The sequence below is a fragment of the Nelusetta ayraudi genome, unplaced genomic scaffold, assembly GCF_046127955.1.
Source record: "Nelusetta ayraudi isolate G7.1 ecotype Tasmania unplaced genomic scaffold, CSIRO-AGI_Nayr_v1 ptg000026l, whole genome shotgun sequence".
In the NCBI taxonomy this organism is placed as follows: domain Eukaryota; kingdom Metazoa; phylum Chordata; class Actinopteri; order Tetraodontiformes; family Monacanthidae; genus Nelusetta; species Nelusetta ayraudi.
This window is the reverse complement of record NW_027466076.1, coordinates 1,513,931-1,529,732: the sequence shown is the minus strand read 5'-3', so window position 1 is coordinate 1,529,732 and position 15,802 is coordinate 1,513,931. Positions and strand designations below refer to the sequence as shown.

Genomic DNA, 15,802 nt, shown 5'->3' with positions numbered 1-15,802 from the left:
AATCATTCATCCATCCATCATCCAACCATCCAGTCATTCATCCATCCATCCATCATCCAACCATCCATCCAGCCAATCATTCATCCATCCATCCATTCATCCATCATCCATCCATCCATCCACCATCCAACCATACAATCATTCATCCATCATCTATTCATCCATCATCCATCCTCTGGATCCTCTGGGTAACAACCAACAAGAAGGTAAATGCCCCCTCCATCCATCCATCATCATCCATCGTTCATCATCATCAATCCATCGTCCTTTCATCCATCCATCCATTCATCATCCAACCACCGATCCACTCATCAACAACAACAGCATGTCCAGGAGCGAAGAAAAACCTTCAGCGCCTTCAATTCTTCTAGTCCAGCTGTGACCAGGCTGCCCACTGCAGCAGCTTCCTGTTTCCAGCTCTGGCTCCGCCTCTCTATCCCTCAAAGCAGTGGTCCCCAACCTTTTTAGCACCACGGCCCGGTTTAATGTGAGACAATATTTTCACGCGGCCCGGTGGTTGGGGACCACTGCATCAAAGGACGCTGGTCGGTCCGCTCACTGGGCTGCGAGTGGCTGAGAGCAGCTCAGGTGCGCAGGATGGGTCTGAGGGAGACTCCGCTGGTTGGCCAAGCTCTCAACCTGAAGGTCAAAGGTGCGGTGACCTTTGGAAGGTCACCAGGTGGCTGGACGGCCTGCAGGTCTCCTGAATAGCAAGCAGCAGGGAGGTGGAGGAGCCTGAGTTGCTCCCAGCAGGAGGAAGCTGGGCTGCTGCCACCAGAGGGCCTCGTTCCAGACACACAATCCCGGCTCTGTCCGCAGATTAGGCAGCGGACCGCGGCGGTCCTGAGCCCCGCCCCCTCCTCCTGGCACTTCTGGAGGGTGGTGCCACCACGGTTCCTCCTGTGGGCTCAGATAATCCTCTTAGTAAGGACCCCCCCGGTTCCCCCTTCCACACACACACCCACACACACACACGCGCCCCGTTCAGGGCCTCCTTGCCTATCCCTGGTGCTGCTGTCCCTCAAAAAACAGCAACATCGAGCCACGCCTACATCCTGGCCCGACTGGCCGGTCCAAAATGGTTCAGAACTCTGTCTGTTTGTCCCGTCCACAAAAAGGCGCTACACACAGTGTTGCTCAGAAGAGACGGGAACTGAGGAAACTTGGTCCTGCTGTGCCAGAAACCGCAGCTTCCATCAATCTATCATCCATCATCATCCATCTGCATCATCCATCCATTCTTCATCATCACCATCCATCCATCCATCCATCCATCCATCATCCATCATCACATCCATCCATCATCCATCCATCATCACCATCCATCCATCATCACATCCATCATCACCATCCATCCATCCATGCATCCATCCATACATCATCCATCAATCCATTCCAGCATCATCATCCATCCATCCATCCATCCATCCATCTATCATCACCATCCATCCATCCATCCATCATCACCATCCATCCATCATCCATCCATCCATCATCACCATCCATCCATCATCCATCCATCTATCATCACCATCCATCCATCCATCCATGCATCCATCCATCATCACCATCCATCCATCATCCATCCATCTATCATCACCATCCATCATCCATCATCACATCCATCCATCATCCATCCATCTATCATCACCATCCATCATCTATCCACCTCTCACAACTTATCCACTGCTTTGAGTAGCTCTGGGTAACAACCAACTGGAAGGAAAGAACAGCTCAGTGTGTTGGCTGTGGACTGGGCCATGGGACTCAAACCCACAACCCTCGCTGCCGCTGTGAGGCCTGAGGGCTCATCATCCACCAAGGTTGAGCTTTTTTCTGAGGCAGCACTGTCCTCACACTCTCGCTCTGTCCGTCAATCAGCCCCTCTACCCACAACACACACACACACACACACACACACACACACACACACACCCAGGGCCACATGACGTCAAAACAAACTCTCTCTCTCTGTCGCCCACACACAGGTGTTCCGTGTCAGACGTGTTGTTTACACCACCTGCCAGTGGTTAGGTGCAGCTTTTCACTTCCTGTCTGTCACAGTGAGGTCACGAAGGGCCGTCCCAAATCTGTCACATGTCACGAAAAGTGGAACGTTTTTGAAGCTGAGCGGCGGCGGCGGCGGCGGCAGCATGTACTCGTTCATCATCATCACCGTCACCCTGAGATGGTCTGCTCTAACTCCAGCTTCTGACCTCTGACCCCTCAACCAGAGGAGGTGGGGACAGAGGTCAGAGTGCGAGGCAGACCAGGCTGCTAAAAGTAGGAGACTTTCCCTTTTTTTTCATAATCAGCCAGTACAAGCAAAGTCTGGAGTCTGGCTACACAGAGCAGCAGCAGCAGTAGTCCTAGTAGTACTAGAGTTACTATTAGTAGCAGTTGTAGTTGTAGTGGTAGCATTTTATCAGATTCATCAGAGTTTTTCTACCTGCTGCAGTGGATTTTCCCCTCTGCGGGACATTTTAATGCATCGTCTCATCCAAACTTTCAAAGCTTTTAATCCAGTTAGCTCCAGTTAGCTCCTGTTAGCTCCCTTTTAGCTCTGGTTAACTGCACTTAGCTCTGGTTAGCGCCAGTTTGCTGCAGTTGGTTGCACTTAGCTCCAATTAGTGCTGGTTATCTCCTGTTAGCTCTGGTTAACTCCACTTAGCTCTGGTTCGCTCCAGTTCGCTCCGGTTAGTTCTGGTTATCTCCCGTTGGCTCTGGTTAGCTCCGGTTAGTTCCGGCTCAGATTAGCAGCAGGTCTCCGCTCACCCACAGCTTCTCTTTAGCTTCAGTCTGGTGGGATGGCGGCGCCCAGCAGGGGCTCCCCGCCCCGTACCTCCTGTCAAACATGTAATCCAAGATTAGACCGATATCATCGGGGGCCCAGCGGGAGACTCATCTCCTAATTTACTGAGCCGACCTCAAACGCAGCGCCAGCTGGGACCTCCTCGCTTTGTCTTACCTTCCAGACGTTAAGTCGCACTCCGGCCCAGCAGAGCGCAGAGATGTACAGGACCTAAACCAGCAACAGTTGGGGTTTCGTTTTTTTTTTTGTTCCACCACTAGCAGGGGGAGCCAGTGAGAGCGTCAGACAACATCAGCATTTTTACATTAGCATCAGATCAAAGGTGCTACGCTAATTGAGTAGTGAGTGATCAAATGATGAGCATTGGCCAGCAGCAGGGGGCGCCAGAGGGCTTATAATGTCGCCACCTAGTGACCACATGCAGAATGAGCTCCTTCCTGTTAACTGGACTAAGTTAAATCCCGGCTGGGTCATCCAAGCCAATGAACCTTCTGTGAAAATGTTCCATAAATGGTAAAAGGGGTGAAGCTGTTGCTGCACCTGATATGTGCACACGACCCACGTGGCCAATCGGTTTTCGGGTTCCTGCTCGTGAGTTCTGAGCGGAGAATGTTCCTGTGTTTGGTCTTCAGGTGCTCTGCCAGGAGGAGGCTCAAAGTTCTCAGGTCGTCTCGGCAACAGAACCAACATTTCATCCCTTTCAAAAGTGAAGCCAGAAAAGCTGAAAATAAACCTCCCTCTTCCTCGCGGCGGAACTCTCAGCTTCGCGTCGGGGTCGTTTCGCCGCAGGATGTTTCTCTTTGTTCCGTGGCTCCTCGTCGGCTTTTTCACCCGCCTATCGCTTTCACTTTCCCTTTTTCCTCGTTCTTGGCGGCGGTTCAACAACAAAACCCCGCCGAGACGCGTCCCAACGCAGACAGCAGAACCGTTAAAAACTCAGCGGCTGCCCCGCCCCCTTCCAATAAACCCATCCAATCAGCGGCCCAGGAGGAGGATCGTGCCGCCACATTAAGGGATTTAATGAGTCGACAATTTGAATTTAATGGAGACGATGACTGAAGGATCACTTGGCTTCAGCAGTTATAACACCAGCAATTAGTCTGGACCTGCAGCTGTGACTCAGCAGCACCTACAACTGTCGTTGAGGTTGAATGCTGTTTTTGTTTTTATTCTTCCACACCTAAACTTTGCTGTCTCTCTGTGTTTCCTACCCCTCCCTATCCTGCCTCCTTAACCCCAACCAACCCCTCCCCCCACAGCGGAAGGATACACCTACAGGAACCAGCGCAAGTTTTCTGAGGACATCGACTGGTCCTACGCAGGTGAGCGGGTGGTCCGACCTTGCTGTAGGGGTGGCTGGGCGCCCGGTTAGCCGTTAGCTAGCCCTTGGCTAGCCGAGCACTGGCAGGGTAACCAAACTGGGCTTTCTACCCAAAAAAACAGGAAGTGAGGATAGAAAAAGAGAAATGCTAACCCGCTATGACTCATGGGCAGCTAAACTAAGCTAGGCTTAGGGTTGAAGGGGGCAGACAGACTGGTGGTCACCGGTGTCTCAGTTTCTTCAGTGGAAGAGGAGGCTAAATATTTAGATAGACCGAGAATTGATTACACTCACACTCAAGTTCCAATATAAACCTTCTGAAAAAGAACCTCCTCACAGTCTCCACCAACCTCTGCTCCTGTCGGAGTCGCTCACAGGAACTGAAGCAGATAGATAGATAGATAGATAGATAGATAGAGAGCACAGCTCAGGAGGGACCTGGGTTTCCATGTCCTCCACACTCCAACAGCTGTTAGACCTGTAGTTCCAGGTTCCTCCACACAGCTGTGCTGGGTGTGAACTGTGTAACCACCGGGTCACACCTCGGATGACCCCAAGCAGCTGCAGAGGTCAGAGACGTGACCCTGCAGGCTCTGCAGCTGGGGCCCGTTAGCTAGCTCGTTAGCGCGTTAGCTCATTAGCTTTCCGGCACCTACTCCGAAAAACATCTGGAAAAGTGCTGCCGCGCAAATGTTCAATGCAGGAGTCTGTGTCTCCGGTTGACGTTTTCTTTCCTTCTGACCTCGACCCCTGACCTCTGCCACCCCCCCCCCCACCCTTTCTCCATCCAGGCACCCTGAACCAGAACAACTGGGCCAAGAAGTTCCCGTCCTGCAGCAGCGCCCGCCAGTCACCCGTGGACCTGCAGGAGAGCCTGGCGCAGGTCCGGCTGCAGTACCAGGGGCTGAGCTTCGACGGCTGGGAGGAGCCCAGCGGGGGGCGCACTGCCGCCAAGAACGACGGCAAGACCGGTGAGGCACGAGGGCCGCAATGACCAGGAGGGGGCGCCACCCACTTCCAGGAAGTGACGCTGCCAACCGTCATCGATTGATTGGATCCAAAAAGTATAGAAAATAATCCAGTTGAGCCTGGTGGTTCACCAACCTGTTGGGTGGTGGTCGAGGCGGGGAGAGCAGGACCCCCCCCCCGCCCCCCCCCAACCTCACCCCCCCACCCACCTCCTTATCATCAGATTGTGAAGGACGCCTCTTCTTCCACTTGGCCACTCGAGGCGCCGTCGAGGGCCTTTTTGTGTGTCTGGTCTCACTCTCTCAGAGTGGTGTGTGTGTGTGTGTGTGTGTGTGTGTGTGTGTGTGTGAGAAAGACAAAACCGTGCAGCGTGCGTTGAAGGTGATGGTCAAGTGAATGATGTGTAGAGGAGAGAGAGAGAGAGAGAGAGAGAGAGAGAGAGAGAGAGACGCCACCGCCGCCGCCGCTTGCAGGCTTCTGATTGGTCCAGTTCGGCACCGCTTAGCAACGGCGCTCTGGGCCAATCACAGGCCTCCTGCTGCGGCCGCTCCAAAAGCCTTTTTTTCTCCAAGTCAGATGTTTGGTTGAGGGGGTGGAGGTGGGAAGGTGGTGGTGGGGGTGGGGGTGGAGGGGGGGGATGAATCAGCGCCAAGCAGAGTCAATATATCTTCCCTCCAGCTGATTGGACGGCGCTGACAGGAGGCTGAATAGCGGTAAAAACAAACACCCAGACGACAAGAGCGGACACGCCGGCCCCGCCCACCCACCCACCCACACACCCTGGGGGGAGTGGGGGGGGCTTCACACACTGACAAACAGCCGAGTCAGAGTCCTGAGCTGAATCTGGACTGCCGGCTCTGGTCTCTGCTGATTGGTGGTCAAAAACATCAGGCTCCTCCCCCACAGCGCCCTCTGCTGCCAGGCAAACCGCTTTGTTCATCAAACTGATGCTCAGACCTCCTCTCATCTTCTCCTCCTCTTCCTCTCCTCTCCTCCATCCTGCTCTTTCTCTCTTCACCTCCTCCTCCACCTCTTCCTTGTCCTCCTGCTTCTCCTCTCTTCCCCTCCTCTTCCATCTCCTCTTCCTCTTTACCTCCTCCTCTTCCTCTTCTTCTCCCCACCTCCTACTCCTCCTCCTTTCTTCACATCCTCCTCCTCCCCTTCCTCTTCCTCCTCCACCTCTTCTTCCTCTTCCTCCGCTCTTCTCCTCCTCCTCCTTGCTTCACCACCTCCTTCTTTTCGCTTCCTCTTCCTCCTCACCTCCTCCTCTCTTCACCTCCTCCTCTTTCTCCTCCTCCTTTTATCACTTCCTCCTCCGGCTCTTCCTCTCTTCACCTCCTCCTCTTTCTCCTCCTCCTTTTATCACTTCCTCCTCCGGCTCTTCCTCTCTTCACTTCCTCCCTTCACCTTCTCCTCCTCATCCTCCCCCGGCTCCTCCTCTCTCCACTTCCTCCTCCTCTTCCTCCTCCTCCTCTTCCTCCTCCCCCCAGTGGCGCTGGATGTGGATGGAGACTACTACATCAGTGGCGGAGGCCTGGCGTCCAGGTTCAAGGTCGGGCGCATCACCTTCCATTGGGGGCGCTGCAACGCCTCCTCCGACGGCTCCGAGCACAGCCTGGACGGCGTCAAGTACCCGCTGGAGGTGAGTGACACCGCACCGCTGGGGGGGCGGCGCTCACTAACCCCCGGCTAACGGCTGTGTCTGCTCCCTCAGATGCAGATCTACTGCTACGAGGTGCCGCGCTTCCGCTCGCTGGACGACAGCATCAAGGGCGGCGGGCGGATCACGGCCCTCGCCGTGCTCTTCCAGGTGAGTTAGCGTCCCGCTAGGGTAGCTGCTAGATATCTAGCACCGTCGTCAGTTGTTTTGACCAAACTGCCCCCGGTGGCTGTTTATAAAGTGAAAGTGAGGATCAGGAGTTTGAATTAAATATGTCCCAAACCGTGAGAACTGAAAATCAAGTTCAAAGTCACAAAAAAAGCAACAAATCACCGACCACAGTGAACTGAATATTCAGAAGGTCTTGAAACAAGTACAGTAAAACAGTATGCTAATCAAATATGCTTCATTACACTCATTAGCTTAGCATTAGCATAGCATTAGCTTAGTATGAGCAAATGTGCTTCATTACACTCATTAGCGTAGCAACAGCTTAGAATGAGCAAATGTGCTTCATTACACTCATTAGCTTAGCATTAGCGTAGCGTCAGCTTAGCATGAGCAAATGTGCTTCATTACACTCATTAACTTAGCATTAGCGTAGCGTCAGCTTAGCATGAGCATTATAAATACCATGACCTACAGTTGGTGTAGATGACAGAACACTCCTTAATGGCTGCATCAAGCTGCAGGGAAGGCAATGTTGCTTCTGAACGCCTGCTTCAAATACACACTTCTGACTGGCGAGAGACTGGTGTGCGCCACCAAAAGAGGTCCCCCTGGACACTAAACCCAGGGGGGAACCTTTTATACTTTCTAGGGTGGGAAATGTGCCACATTTAAATTTGTTCACTGACCTCATTGGACAGTTAGGTATTTATTTTTTCACAGTGTGGACAATGTTTAGCCCAGTGATTGAAGCCAGTCTTCACCTCAGCAGCTGACTGGTGGTCAATAAAACTTCTCTCTGATCACCTCTGATTGGTCAGTTTTTAAATTCCTTCTTCCCCCTCAGTGGTGCCACTATTTAGCCCTCTGTTTGCAGCCTCCTGCTAAGCTCAAATAGTGACGGACCTTTCAGTGTGTTTGCAAATGAGGGCGGAGCCAACACCTGGCTAGAGGGGCGTGGTCAACGGCCCTGGCGGGGTCCTCACTCAGACGGAGGAGCTGGTTGGGCCAGGAGGGGGAACTTTGTGCACTGGTCCTTTAATGGTTTTGTGAAGTCTTTTTCTGAGTGTGTGTGTGTGTGTGTGTGTGTGTGTGTGTACGAAGTGTGTGTGTGTACGAAGTGTGTGTGGATCCAAGTTGGCTCTGCGCCAAGGTCTCGCTGGCGGCTGCCAGGTCCGCCCACGCCACCGCCAAGGCCTGAAGTCCCGGAGGCGGGGCTTCATGCTGCCCCCTGCTGGCAGAGACCAAAACAATGTCGGCTCAAAAACTGGATTTTCATGGCTTTGATGTCGAGTCGATTCAGAGTTGTTGCTGTTTTGTTTTGTTTTTTTTTACAACCGGTGACTCAGGAGCCTCCAGCAGGCGGGACTCTGCGGCGCCCTCTGTCTCTCTGATTGGTCGGTTTGACAAAAGATGAAGGAGATGGAAGAAGAAAAAATCAATTGCCTTTTTTTTTTTTTCTTGCGTATCAGAATACATCGGTGTTGCTGGGTTAGGGTTAGCTGGGGGCGGGGCAAAGCTGCAATCACAGCTCTGATTGGGCCGGTTTGCGATTCCAGATGGTCGGCGGGCGAGTGGAGGGCGACGCCTGCGTCCACGTGATCGCCGCTTGACCTTTCAGCTTCTTAAAGACACAAACACGACCGCGTCAAGTTAGAACTCATGTCAGGTGTGGCGGGAACCTGCAGGTTTGGTCCCAGATATTGACAACGATAAACTCAAGGCTAATCCAGGCTAGTCCAGGATAGTCCAGGATAGTCAAGGCTAATCCTGGCTAGTCCATGCTAGTCCATGCTAGTCAATTCTAGTCCAGGATAGTCCAGGATAGTCCAGGATAGTCAAGGCTATTCCTGGCTAGTCCATGCTTGTCCATGCTAGTCAATGCTAGTCCAGGATAGTCAAGGCTAATTCTGGCTAGTCCATGCTAGTCCATGCTAGTCCAGGATAGTCCAGGATAGTCCAGGATAGTCAAGACTAATCCTGGCTCATCCAGGCTCTGCTGGTTGAGCCAATCAGCTAAATATCTCTGTTGGCTCCGCCCACAGACCAGCGACGAGGAGAATGTCAACTATGCCACCATCATCGACGCCGTCAGCAGCGTCAGCAGATACGGTGCGTGGCCTCCTCCCTTTTCCTCTTCCTCCTCCTACTCCTCCTCCTCCACATCCTCCGCTCAGCCCTCCCTCTCCTCCCCCTTGCCTCCCCCTACAGGTAAGAGTGCCCAGGTGTCGTCCTTCGGTCTGCGAGGCCTCCTCCCCGACTCCACTGACAAGTTCTTCACCTACAACGGCTCCTTGACCACGCCCCCGTGCAGCGAGACCGTCCAGTGGATCGTCTTCAAGGAGACGGTGGCCATCGCCGAGGAACAGGTGGGCAGCAGGCGTCCAGCAGTCTCAGACCGGGTCGGCCACCAATAAACAGCCAGTGAAACAACCAGGGGGAGAGCTGTTTCAGGCCCAGGGGGGTGTGGCCAAAACAAAAACCACCGCACTGCTGCCTGGGACACCTGGTAGCTCGCAGGTAGATGTTCCAGTTTACAACCAGGGAAGAAGTTCAGCAGCTTTTATGGAAATTCAGCGACAACGACAACAACAACAACAGCGTTCAAGAGACGCTGAGGAAAGGAATTATCATACCACAGCTAGCTGAGTGCGTGCGTGTGTGCGTGTGCGTGTTTGCCCGCCAGCTGAGGTGCGCCTCACAGCCGCGCAAACACCGTCATTAGTCGAACAATTATCTGCACAAAGGGTTTTCTGCTCTTTTCATCTTACGCACGCACACACACACAAACACACACACACACACACACAACGCTACTAAACACCCTCAACATCCAGGTTTAGCAAAACTAAAATCCGTGAATTAACCGTTAGCATCCAATCTACTGCCTGAAGCTAAGCTAGCAGCCAGAGTCAGAGTGAATGTCGCTTTGAGTCCCCCTGGTGGTTGGATGGAGGAATCACATGGCCGCTCTCTTCCTCTGATGATCAAAACCTAAAGTTTTCACAAACAGTGTTATTCTTGGCTTGATCCACTCACAAAACCTCAGGCTCCGCCCATCAGAAAGTTATTTACCTCGTTCCACTCATCCGACCCCCCCCCCCCCCCCTTATGTCCCAACATGTCTCAACACGCTGACATTCCAGATTCTGTCCAGGTTCAAGTTTACCGATAATGAGCCCCGCAGGCCGGGGAGGCCGACGGGGGGGGCAGGAGCAGGAAGTGGATTTATGGCTCCGTTGCACACTTTCACGCTCACAAACCACGATCGATGGTTTGTCACGACATCAAAATCTTCACGCCAAACAGGTCATGTTTTGTGTTTATGAATATGAATACTTACATACAAATACATGATGAAGTGAAGTTCAGAACTTTGTGTTGTGATACTCGGTGACACAACACCTGTGTGTCACTGGATAATACAACTTTCTGTGTGGTAAACAATTCACTTCAAGGGAAAGCAAGTAGACTGCTGGAGGTATCAGCTGGCAGCAGGTGCTAAGGTTCTTCTGACCTCATTCTGCTGTGACTGAGTGAATACTCCTGTCCCCACACTGCCATCTAGTGTTCAGCGCAGGCTAAAACATTGAAACGGAAGTATGTCTGTGGAGGTCTATGAAGAACCTCGGTCATCCTCGTCATTGAGGTCTTGAAGGTGGACAGGACTGGACTGGACTGGACTGGACTAGACCAGACAAAACTAGGCTAGCCTAGACGGGACTAGACTAGACAAGATAGAACTAGACTACACTAGGCTAGACTAGACTAACCCAGGGCTAAACTAGATGGGACCGGACTGGACTAAACTAGACTCGACTACGCTAGACAAGACTGTACTGTACTAGACTAGACCAGAGTGGACTAAACTAGACCAGACAAGATCGAACTAGACTAGACTAGACTAGACGAGACTAGACTAGACAGGATAGAACTAGCCTACACTATGCTAGACTAGACTAGCCTAGGGCTAAACTAGATGGGACTGAACTGGACTAAACTAGACTCAACTAGGCTAGACCAGACTAGACTAACCTAGACTAGACTGGGATAAACTACACAAGACCAGACTGGACCCCCCCCCCCCCCAGCTAGCATCCTACCGTTGAAAACAAACAGTAGGTCTTGAAAGTGTGTCCGCAGCCAGACACCCTAAATGCCGCCGACTAAATGCTGCTTGTCTCCCTCGATGCAGCTTGAGATGTTCTGCGAGGTGATGACCATGCAGCAGGCCGGCTACGTTATGTTGATGGACTACCTGCAGAACAACTACCGGGAGCAGCAGCAGCACTTCACCGGCCAGGTCTACTCCTCCTACACCGGCACCGAGGAGGTCCTGGTACCAGGTACGGCTAGCACTGGTTCCACCGGGAACCCAGGCTGTCTGGAGGTTCTTTTGGTGTGACCTCCGCCGATCAAGCTAATTAGCCTGGCTCGACGCGGACCGCAGACCGGTGGACCAGCGGGTAAAAATAGAACGGCAGTGACCCAAATCAAAGCTCGGTGACGGAGGAAACCGGACACAACGGATCGTTTGTAATTACCGGATTGATCCGGGGCGCCAAAAAATCAGGCCATCGTCCGCTTTAGCTTAGCTTAGTTTAGCTAGCTGACACCCGCCTACTGCAGCCAGCCAATTTCTGGCTCGGCGGCTCAAGATTTACAAAGCTCCAGATCAAATTGTGTGTCGGTCTGAGGTCAACTGAGTTCTGACGATTGAAGACTCAGCAGTGAGACACTGATGAGTCTCCACGTTCCACTCAATGACGCCTCATAGTTTCAGTGGATTTAAAGTGGGTCTCCTCTGTATGGCTGGAAAGTGGATAGAAACTCTAATTCAGACGGGCTTCTCGAGAGGTATCTCATCATGTTTTTTTTTATACCTAAAATAATCTCTCCTAGATGTGCAAAAAATAACTGATAATAAAATGTCAGTTGAACAACAGTTGAAGGAACAACGTCACTTTTGTATTAGAAAAAAATGACCTGATCAGGAAATAATGGCTCTTCTTTGAAGTTTCACCATACAAATAAATAAATAAAAATATCAAATGAGATTCTAAATAATACCCACAATGCTATTTTAGCCAGTCCAGCTTTAGCAAAGTACATTTCAAATTTTCAGTGGAATTATGTTAATTCAAAATTTTTCCTATTTCATTCAAAAGTAATGAAAACCTGGAAAATGTCTTTGTAGCCAGCACGGTGTTTTGAAGTCGTCCCCCACCCCCACACACTGCTCAGTTGTCCGCATGTGTTCCGCTGTCTCACTCTGCCCTCTGGTGGCCGAACAGCGTCACTATCTACAGGAGTCGGTCGGACTCTAGCCTGAAAAAACGGCAAGGGTCCGTCATGTCTTGTCATCTCAGCATTCCACGTTTCATTTAACTCGAATTTGAATTTAAATTTCAAGCACAAAAAAAAAAAAGAAATCTTTTCACACTTTTTGCTTCAGATTAAAACGTCTTTACAGCTGACACTGAGTGGGCACTTGATTAGGTAAAGTGTTCCAATGATAGCAAGTCAGCCAATCAGACGACGGTGGCTCAGTGCACGTGGACTACTGAAGATGTCAGAGGTCAGAGGTCGGGGGGGTTCCATCGAGAAGCGACAAGTACTTCAAACCAGGTTCTGTTCAGTAGGTGGAGATTTCCAACCACTCACCCTGCGACTGGGAGCCAGGGGGGTCAAAGGTAATGGATGAACCTCACTATCTAGGCCCCCCCCCTCTGACCCCGCCCTCTGTTTCCCCGCCCCCCTGCGTCCCCTCCCAGTCTGCAGCTCCGAGCCCGAGAACGTGCAGGCGGCGCCTCACAACCTCAGCAGCCTGCTGGTGACGTGGGAGCGACCTCGGGCCGTCTACGACGCCACCATCGAGAGGTACTCCGTCCAGTACTGGCCGGCCGCCCTGGGAGGCTCCGCCCCCACCATCTACCTGACCGACGGTGACCAGGATGTTGTAAGTGTGTGGGTGTGGAAAAAATGTAAAATTATAAGTAAATGAAAAAAATACAACAGTACATATATACATATACATATTTGTATTTACATTTATACATATATATACAGTACTGGTGTGTGTGTGTGTGTGTGTGTGTGTGTGTGTGTGTGTGTGTGTGTGTGTGTGTGCTGGATACTGGATCCAAACCTATGTCTTTCTTGAAAATTAGATTTAATTATTATTGATTAATAATTTAAAATTGTGATTATTAATCAATAATAATTTAATATTGTGATTATTAATCAATAATAATTAAATCTACGGACAACCCAGAAATCCTGAATATTGGCACAGGCCCAAATAGTGTGTATGTAACTACCAACCTCTTCATTGCATTCAACACGTATATTTAAAAAAATTTCATGTCCATTTTATGTCACAGTTAAGGTGATATCTGAAGGCGATGTAATATCCTAGATTGTAGTTCCTTTACATTTTATAAATAGTCATTTTGCCATTTAAAAAAAAAAAAAGTCTTGTCATTAAGGTCGTGAGAGAGAAAACAGCTCCTTGTGGTTCCCTCCTCTGTCCACCAGGGGGCAATACTGGACGACATGTTGGCCAACACCAGCTACGTGGTCCAGGTGGTGGCGCTGTGCTCCAGCAGCCTGTACGGACGCCCGAGCGAGCAGCTGACTGTGGCCATGCCGGCCAGTGACGACCTGGGTAAGAGCCCGGAGGGGGCGGAGCCAGCCGTCTGATCCACCCGCCCACTCACACTGAACAAGGCCTCACATTCACCACAAGGGTTTGGCCCGAACGGGGCTGAGTTCGTCTGGACCCTTTTTCAAACAGACGACAGTGGGCGGAAGGAGGCGGAGCTTGACGGACAGGCTCCGCCTCCTGCTACTGTTTGTGTTCAGGGTTTGTGTTCCGTTCTGTCGTCTCCTCTTCTTCTTCTTCTTCTTCTTCTTCTTCACTGAAAACCGTCCATCCTCCCGCTGCGACGCCGCCAGTGTGCAAAATACCCGTCAATATTGTGGTGGGTTCCCGTCTTCCTGATTGTTACTCAATACCAATCTAAATTTCCTAAACATGCAGGAGGCCCATAATAACTTTACAATGTTTTATGGATTCTCCTTTGTTGCTTTTTTTGCATCAGTTAGTGTCATCACCTTCTATTCATTCCTTTGCAATGTGTAAACCTGGTCACAAACATTTTAAAAAAATGGAATATTAGAGAGGGAGCTCTTAAAGACATTTTAGTGACAATTATAAATATATACATACATACGTATATATATGTATATGTATGTGTGTGTGTATATATATATCTATATATATATAGATATATATATGTCTATATATATCTATCTATATATATATACATACATACATATATACATATATCTATCTATATATATATATATGTATATATATATATATATGTATATATATATACATATATATATAAATTGCTTGTTAAAAAGATAAGAGGCCCCCTTAAAATTCGGCTTTAAGGCTTTCAGGGCTGTCATTGGTTAAAGGGGTATTTCGCATGCTGGATGCTGCCCTCTTCTTCCTCCATGCCGCCGTTTTACTGTAGTTCCTCACCCTCTCGGCTCTCTCATTTTGTGCTCTCTCAGTTTGTGCTCTCTCTCTCTCTCTGTCTCTCTCCCTCTCTCTGATGTTTGTGACTGTACTTCGATGCACTGAAATAAATAAACTCATCCTTGTCCTCCAATCAGAGGAGAATGCTGTTTGCGTAAATCTTCTGCTGCGGCCGCCACGTCTGGATCTGCCGGAAGGCTGTCCGCTGAGCAGTGCATGATGGGAAAAAAAAGTGGCTATTTCACAAACTGCTCCCCACCAAAACTCCGACCTCTTGCTTTAAAAACCTCCTCCCTCACTCCCTGATTGGTCGGGGTTACGTTAGCATTAGCGTTATGGTTGGCATTAGCATTAGTGTTGAGCAGCGCTCAGAACACTCAGCCAATCAGGGGTCGAGGGAAAACAAGGAGTTTTGGGCGTGGTCATAGGAGGATCGGTAGTCTCTGCGTTCTCGCATGCCTCTGTTAGCGTTGTTAGCGTCATTAGCATCGTTAGCCATTAGCTGCAGGGTACACGCCAGCTGGCGCAGGAAGTCTTCAAACCAAGAGACTGATGAAGACGAGGCGCCTGCAGGGGGCATCTGAGACGACCTAAACAGAAAAACCCCCAACGCCAGAGTGCACCATAACACCTACGGCGTCACACTGACATCACTTCCTGTCTCTGGACCAATCAGGTCAGAGCTGAAGAAGCAACAGTGTTTTTCTTTTAGCCTCAAACTCTCACTAGAACTTCAGCTCGCACACACACACACCAGCTGGTCTCCTCCGACAGGTAAGTCAAGCCCTCCCCCACCTTAAGCCCCGCCCCCAAACCCTTGCTCGCCTCCCTGACACACCCATCCGGCTCACCGGCGCCACCACATGGCGGCATTTTTGCAAGCGCCGTGAAAAAAAAAGCTGTAGCCGCTAAGAGCCGACAGCTGATTGGTCGCTTGCCACTGAATGCTTCCTGTTTGAGCTGCTTCCTGTTTCTGTGTCTGTGCGTGTGTGTGTGTGTGTGTTGCATGCAGCCATTGTGCCTCCTGTTTGTTTGTTTTTTGTTTTTTTCTGTTTTGTTTTTTAATGCAACAAAACTTGAACATACGTTTTGACTCGACGTTCCTGAAACTTCCCGACCGGCTCCTCCGTCACATTCCCATCACACCTCACCTCGTTAGGACTTTCCCAGTCGGTGTGTGTGGGACTAACGAAGCGACATCTGGTTTCTATTCCGACAGAAAACCTTCCCGATCCGGACCGGGACGAGTACGACAGCGAGGTGAGAACTTCACTCTTCTTTCGTCCTTCAGTCGGAACCTTCCGGTTCATTGAACTTTTC

General features: G+C 50.7%; 1 protein-coding gene across 4 annotated transcripts in view; it reads left to right on the top strand.

Moving 5' to 3' along the window:
• ptprz1a (protein tyrosine phosphatase receptor type Z1a) overlaps positions 1-15,802 on the top strand; it is a 34,516-nt gene that overhangs the window by 5,849 nt on the left and 12,865 nt on the right. For all 4 annotated transcript variants that reach the window (XM_076028808.1, XM_076028807.1, XM_076028810.1 and 1 more), the window contains exons 2-11: positions 4,072-4,134; positions 4,925-5,104; positions 6,593-6,744; positions 6,817-6,912; positions 8,976-9,042; positions 9,142-9,299; positions 11,126-11,276; positions 12,705-12,889; positions 13,468-13,597; positions 15,702-15,742. In XM_076028808.1, the coding sequence (XP_075884923.1) occupies positions 4,072-4,134; positions 4,925-5,104; positions 6,593-6,744; positions 6,817-6,912; positions 8,976-9,042; positions 9,142-9,299; positions 11,126-11,276; positions 12,705-12,889; positions 13,468-13,597; positions 15,702-15,742 (1,223 nt within the window). The remainder of the gene's footprint in view (positions 1-4,071; positions 4,135-4,924; positions 5,105-6,592; positions 6,745-6,816; positions 6,913-8,975; positions 9,043-9,141; positions 9,300-11,125; positions 11,277-12,704; positions 12,890-13,467; positions 13,598-15,701; positions 15,743-15,802) is intronic.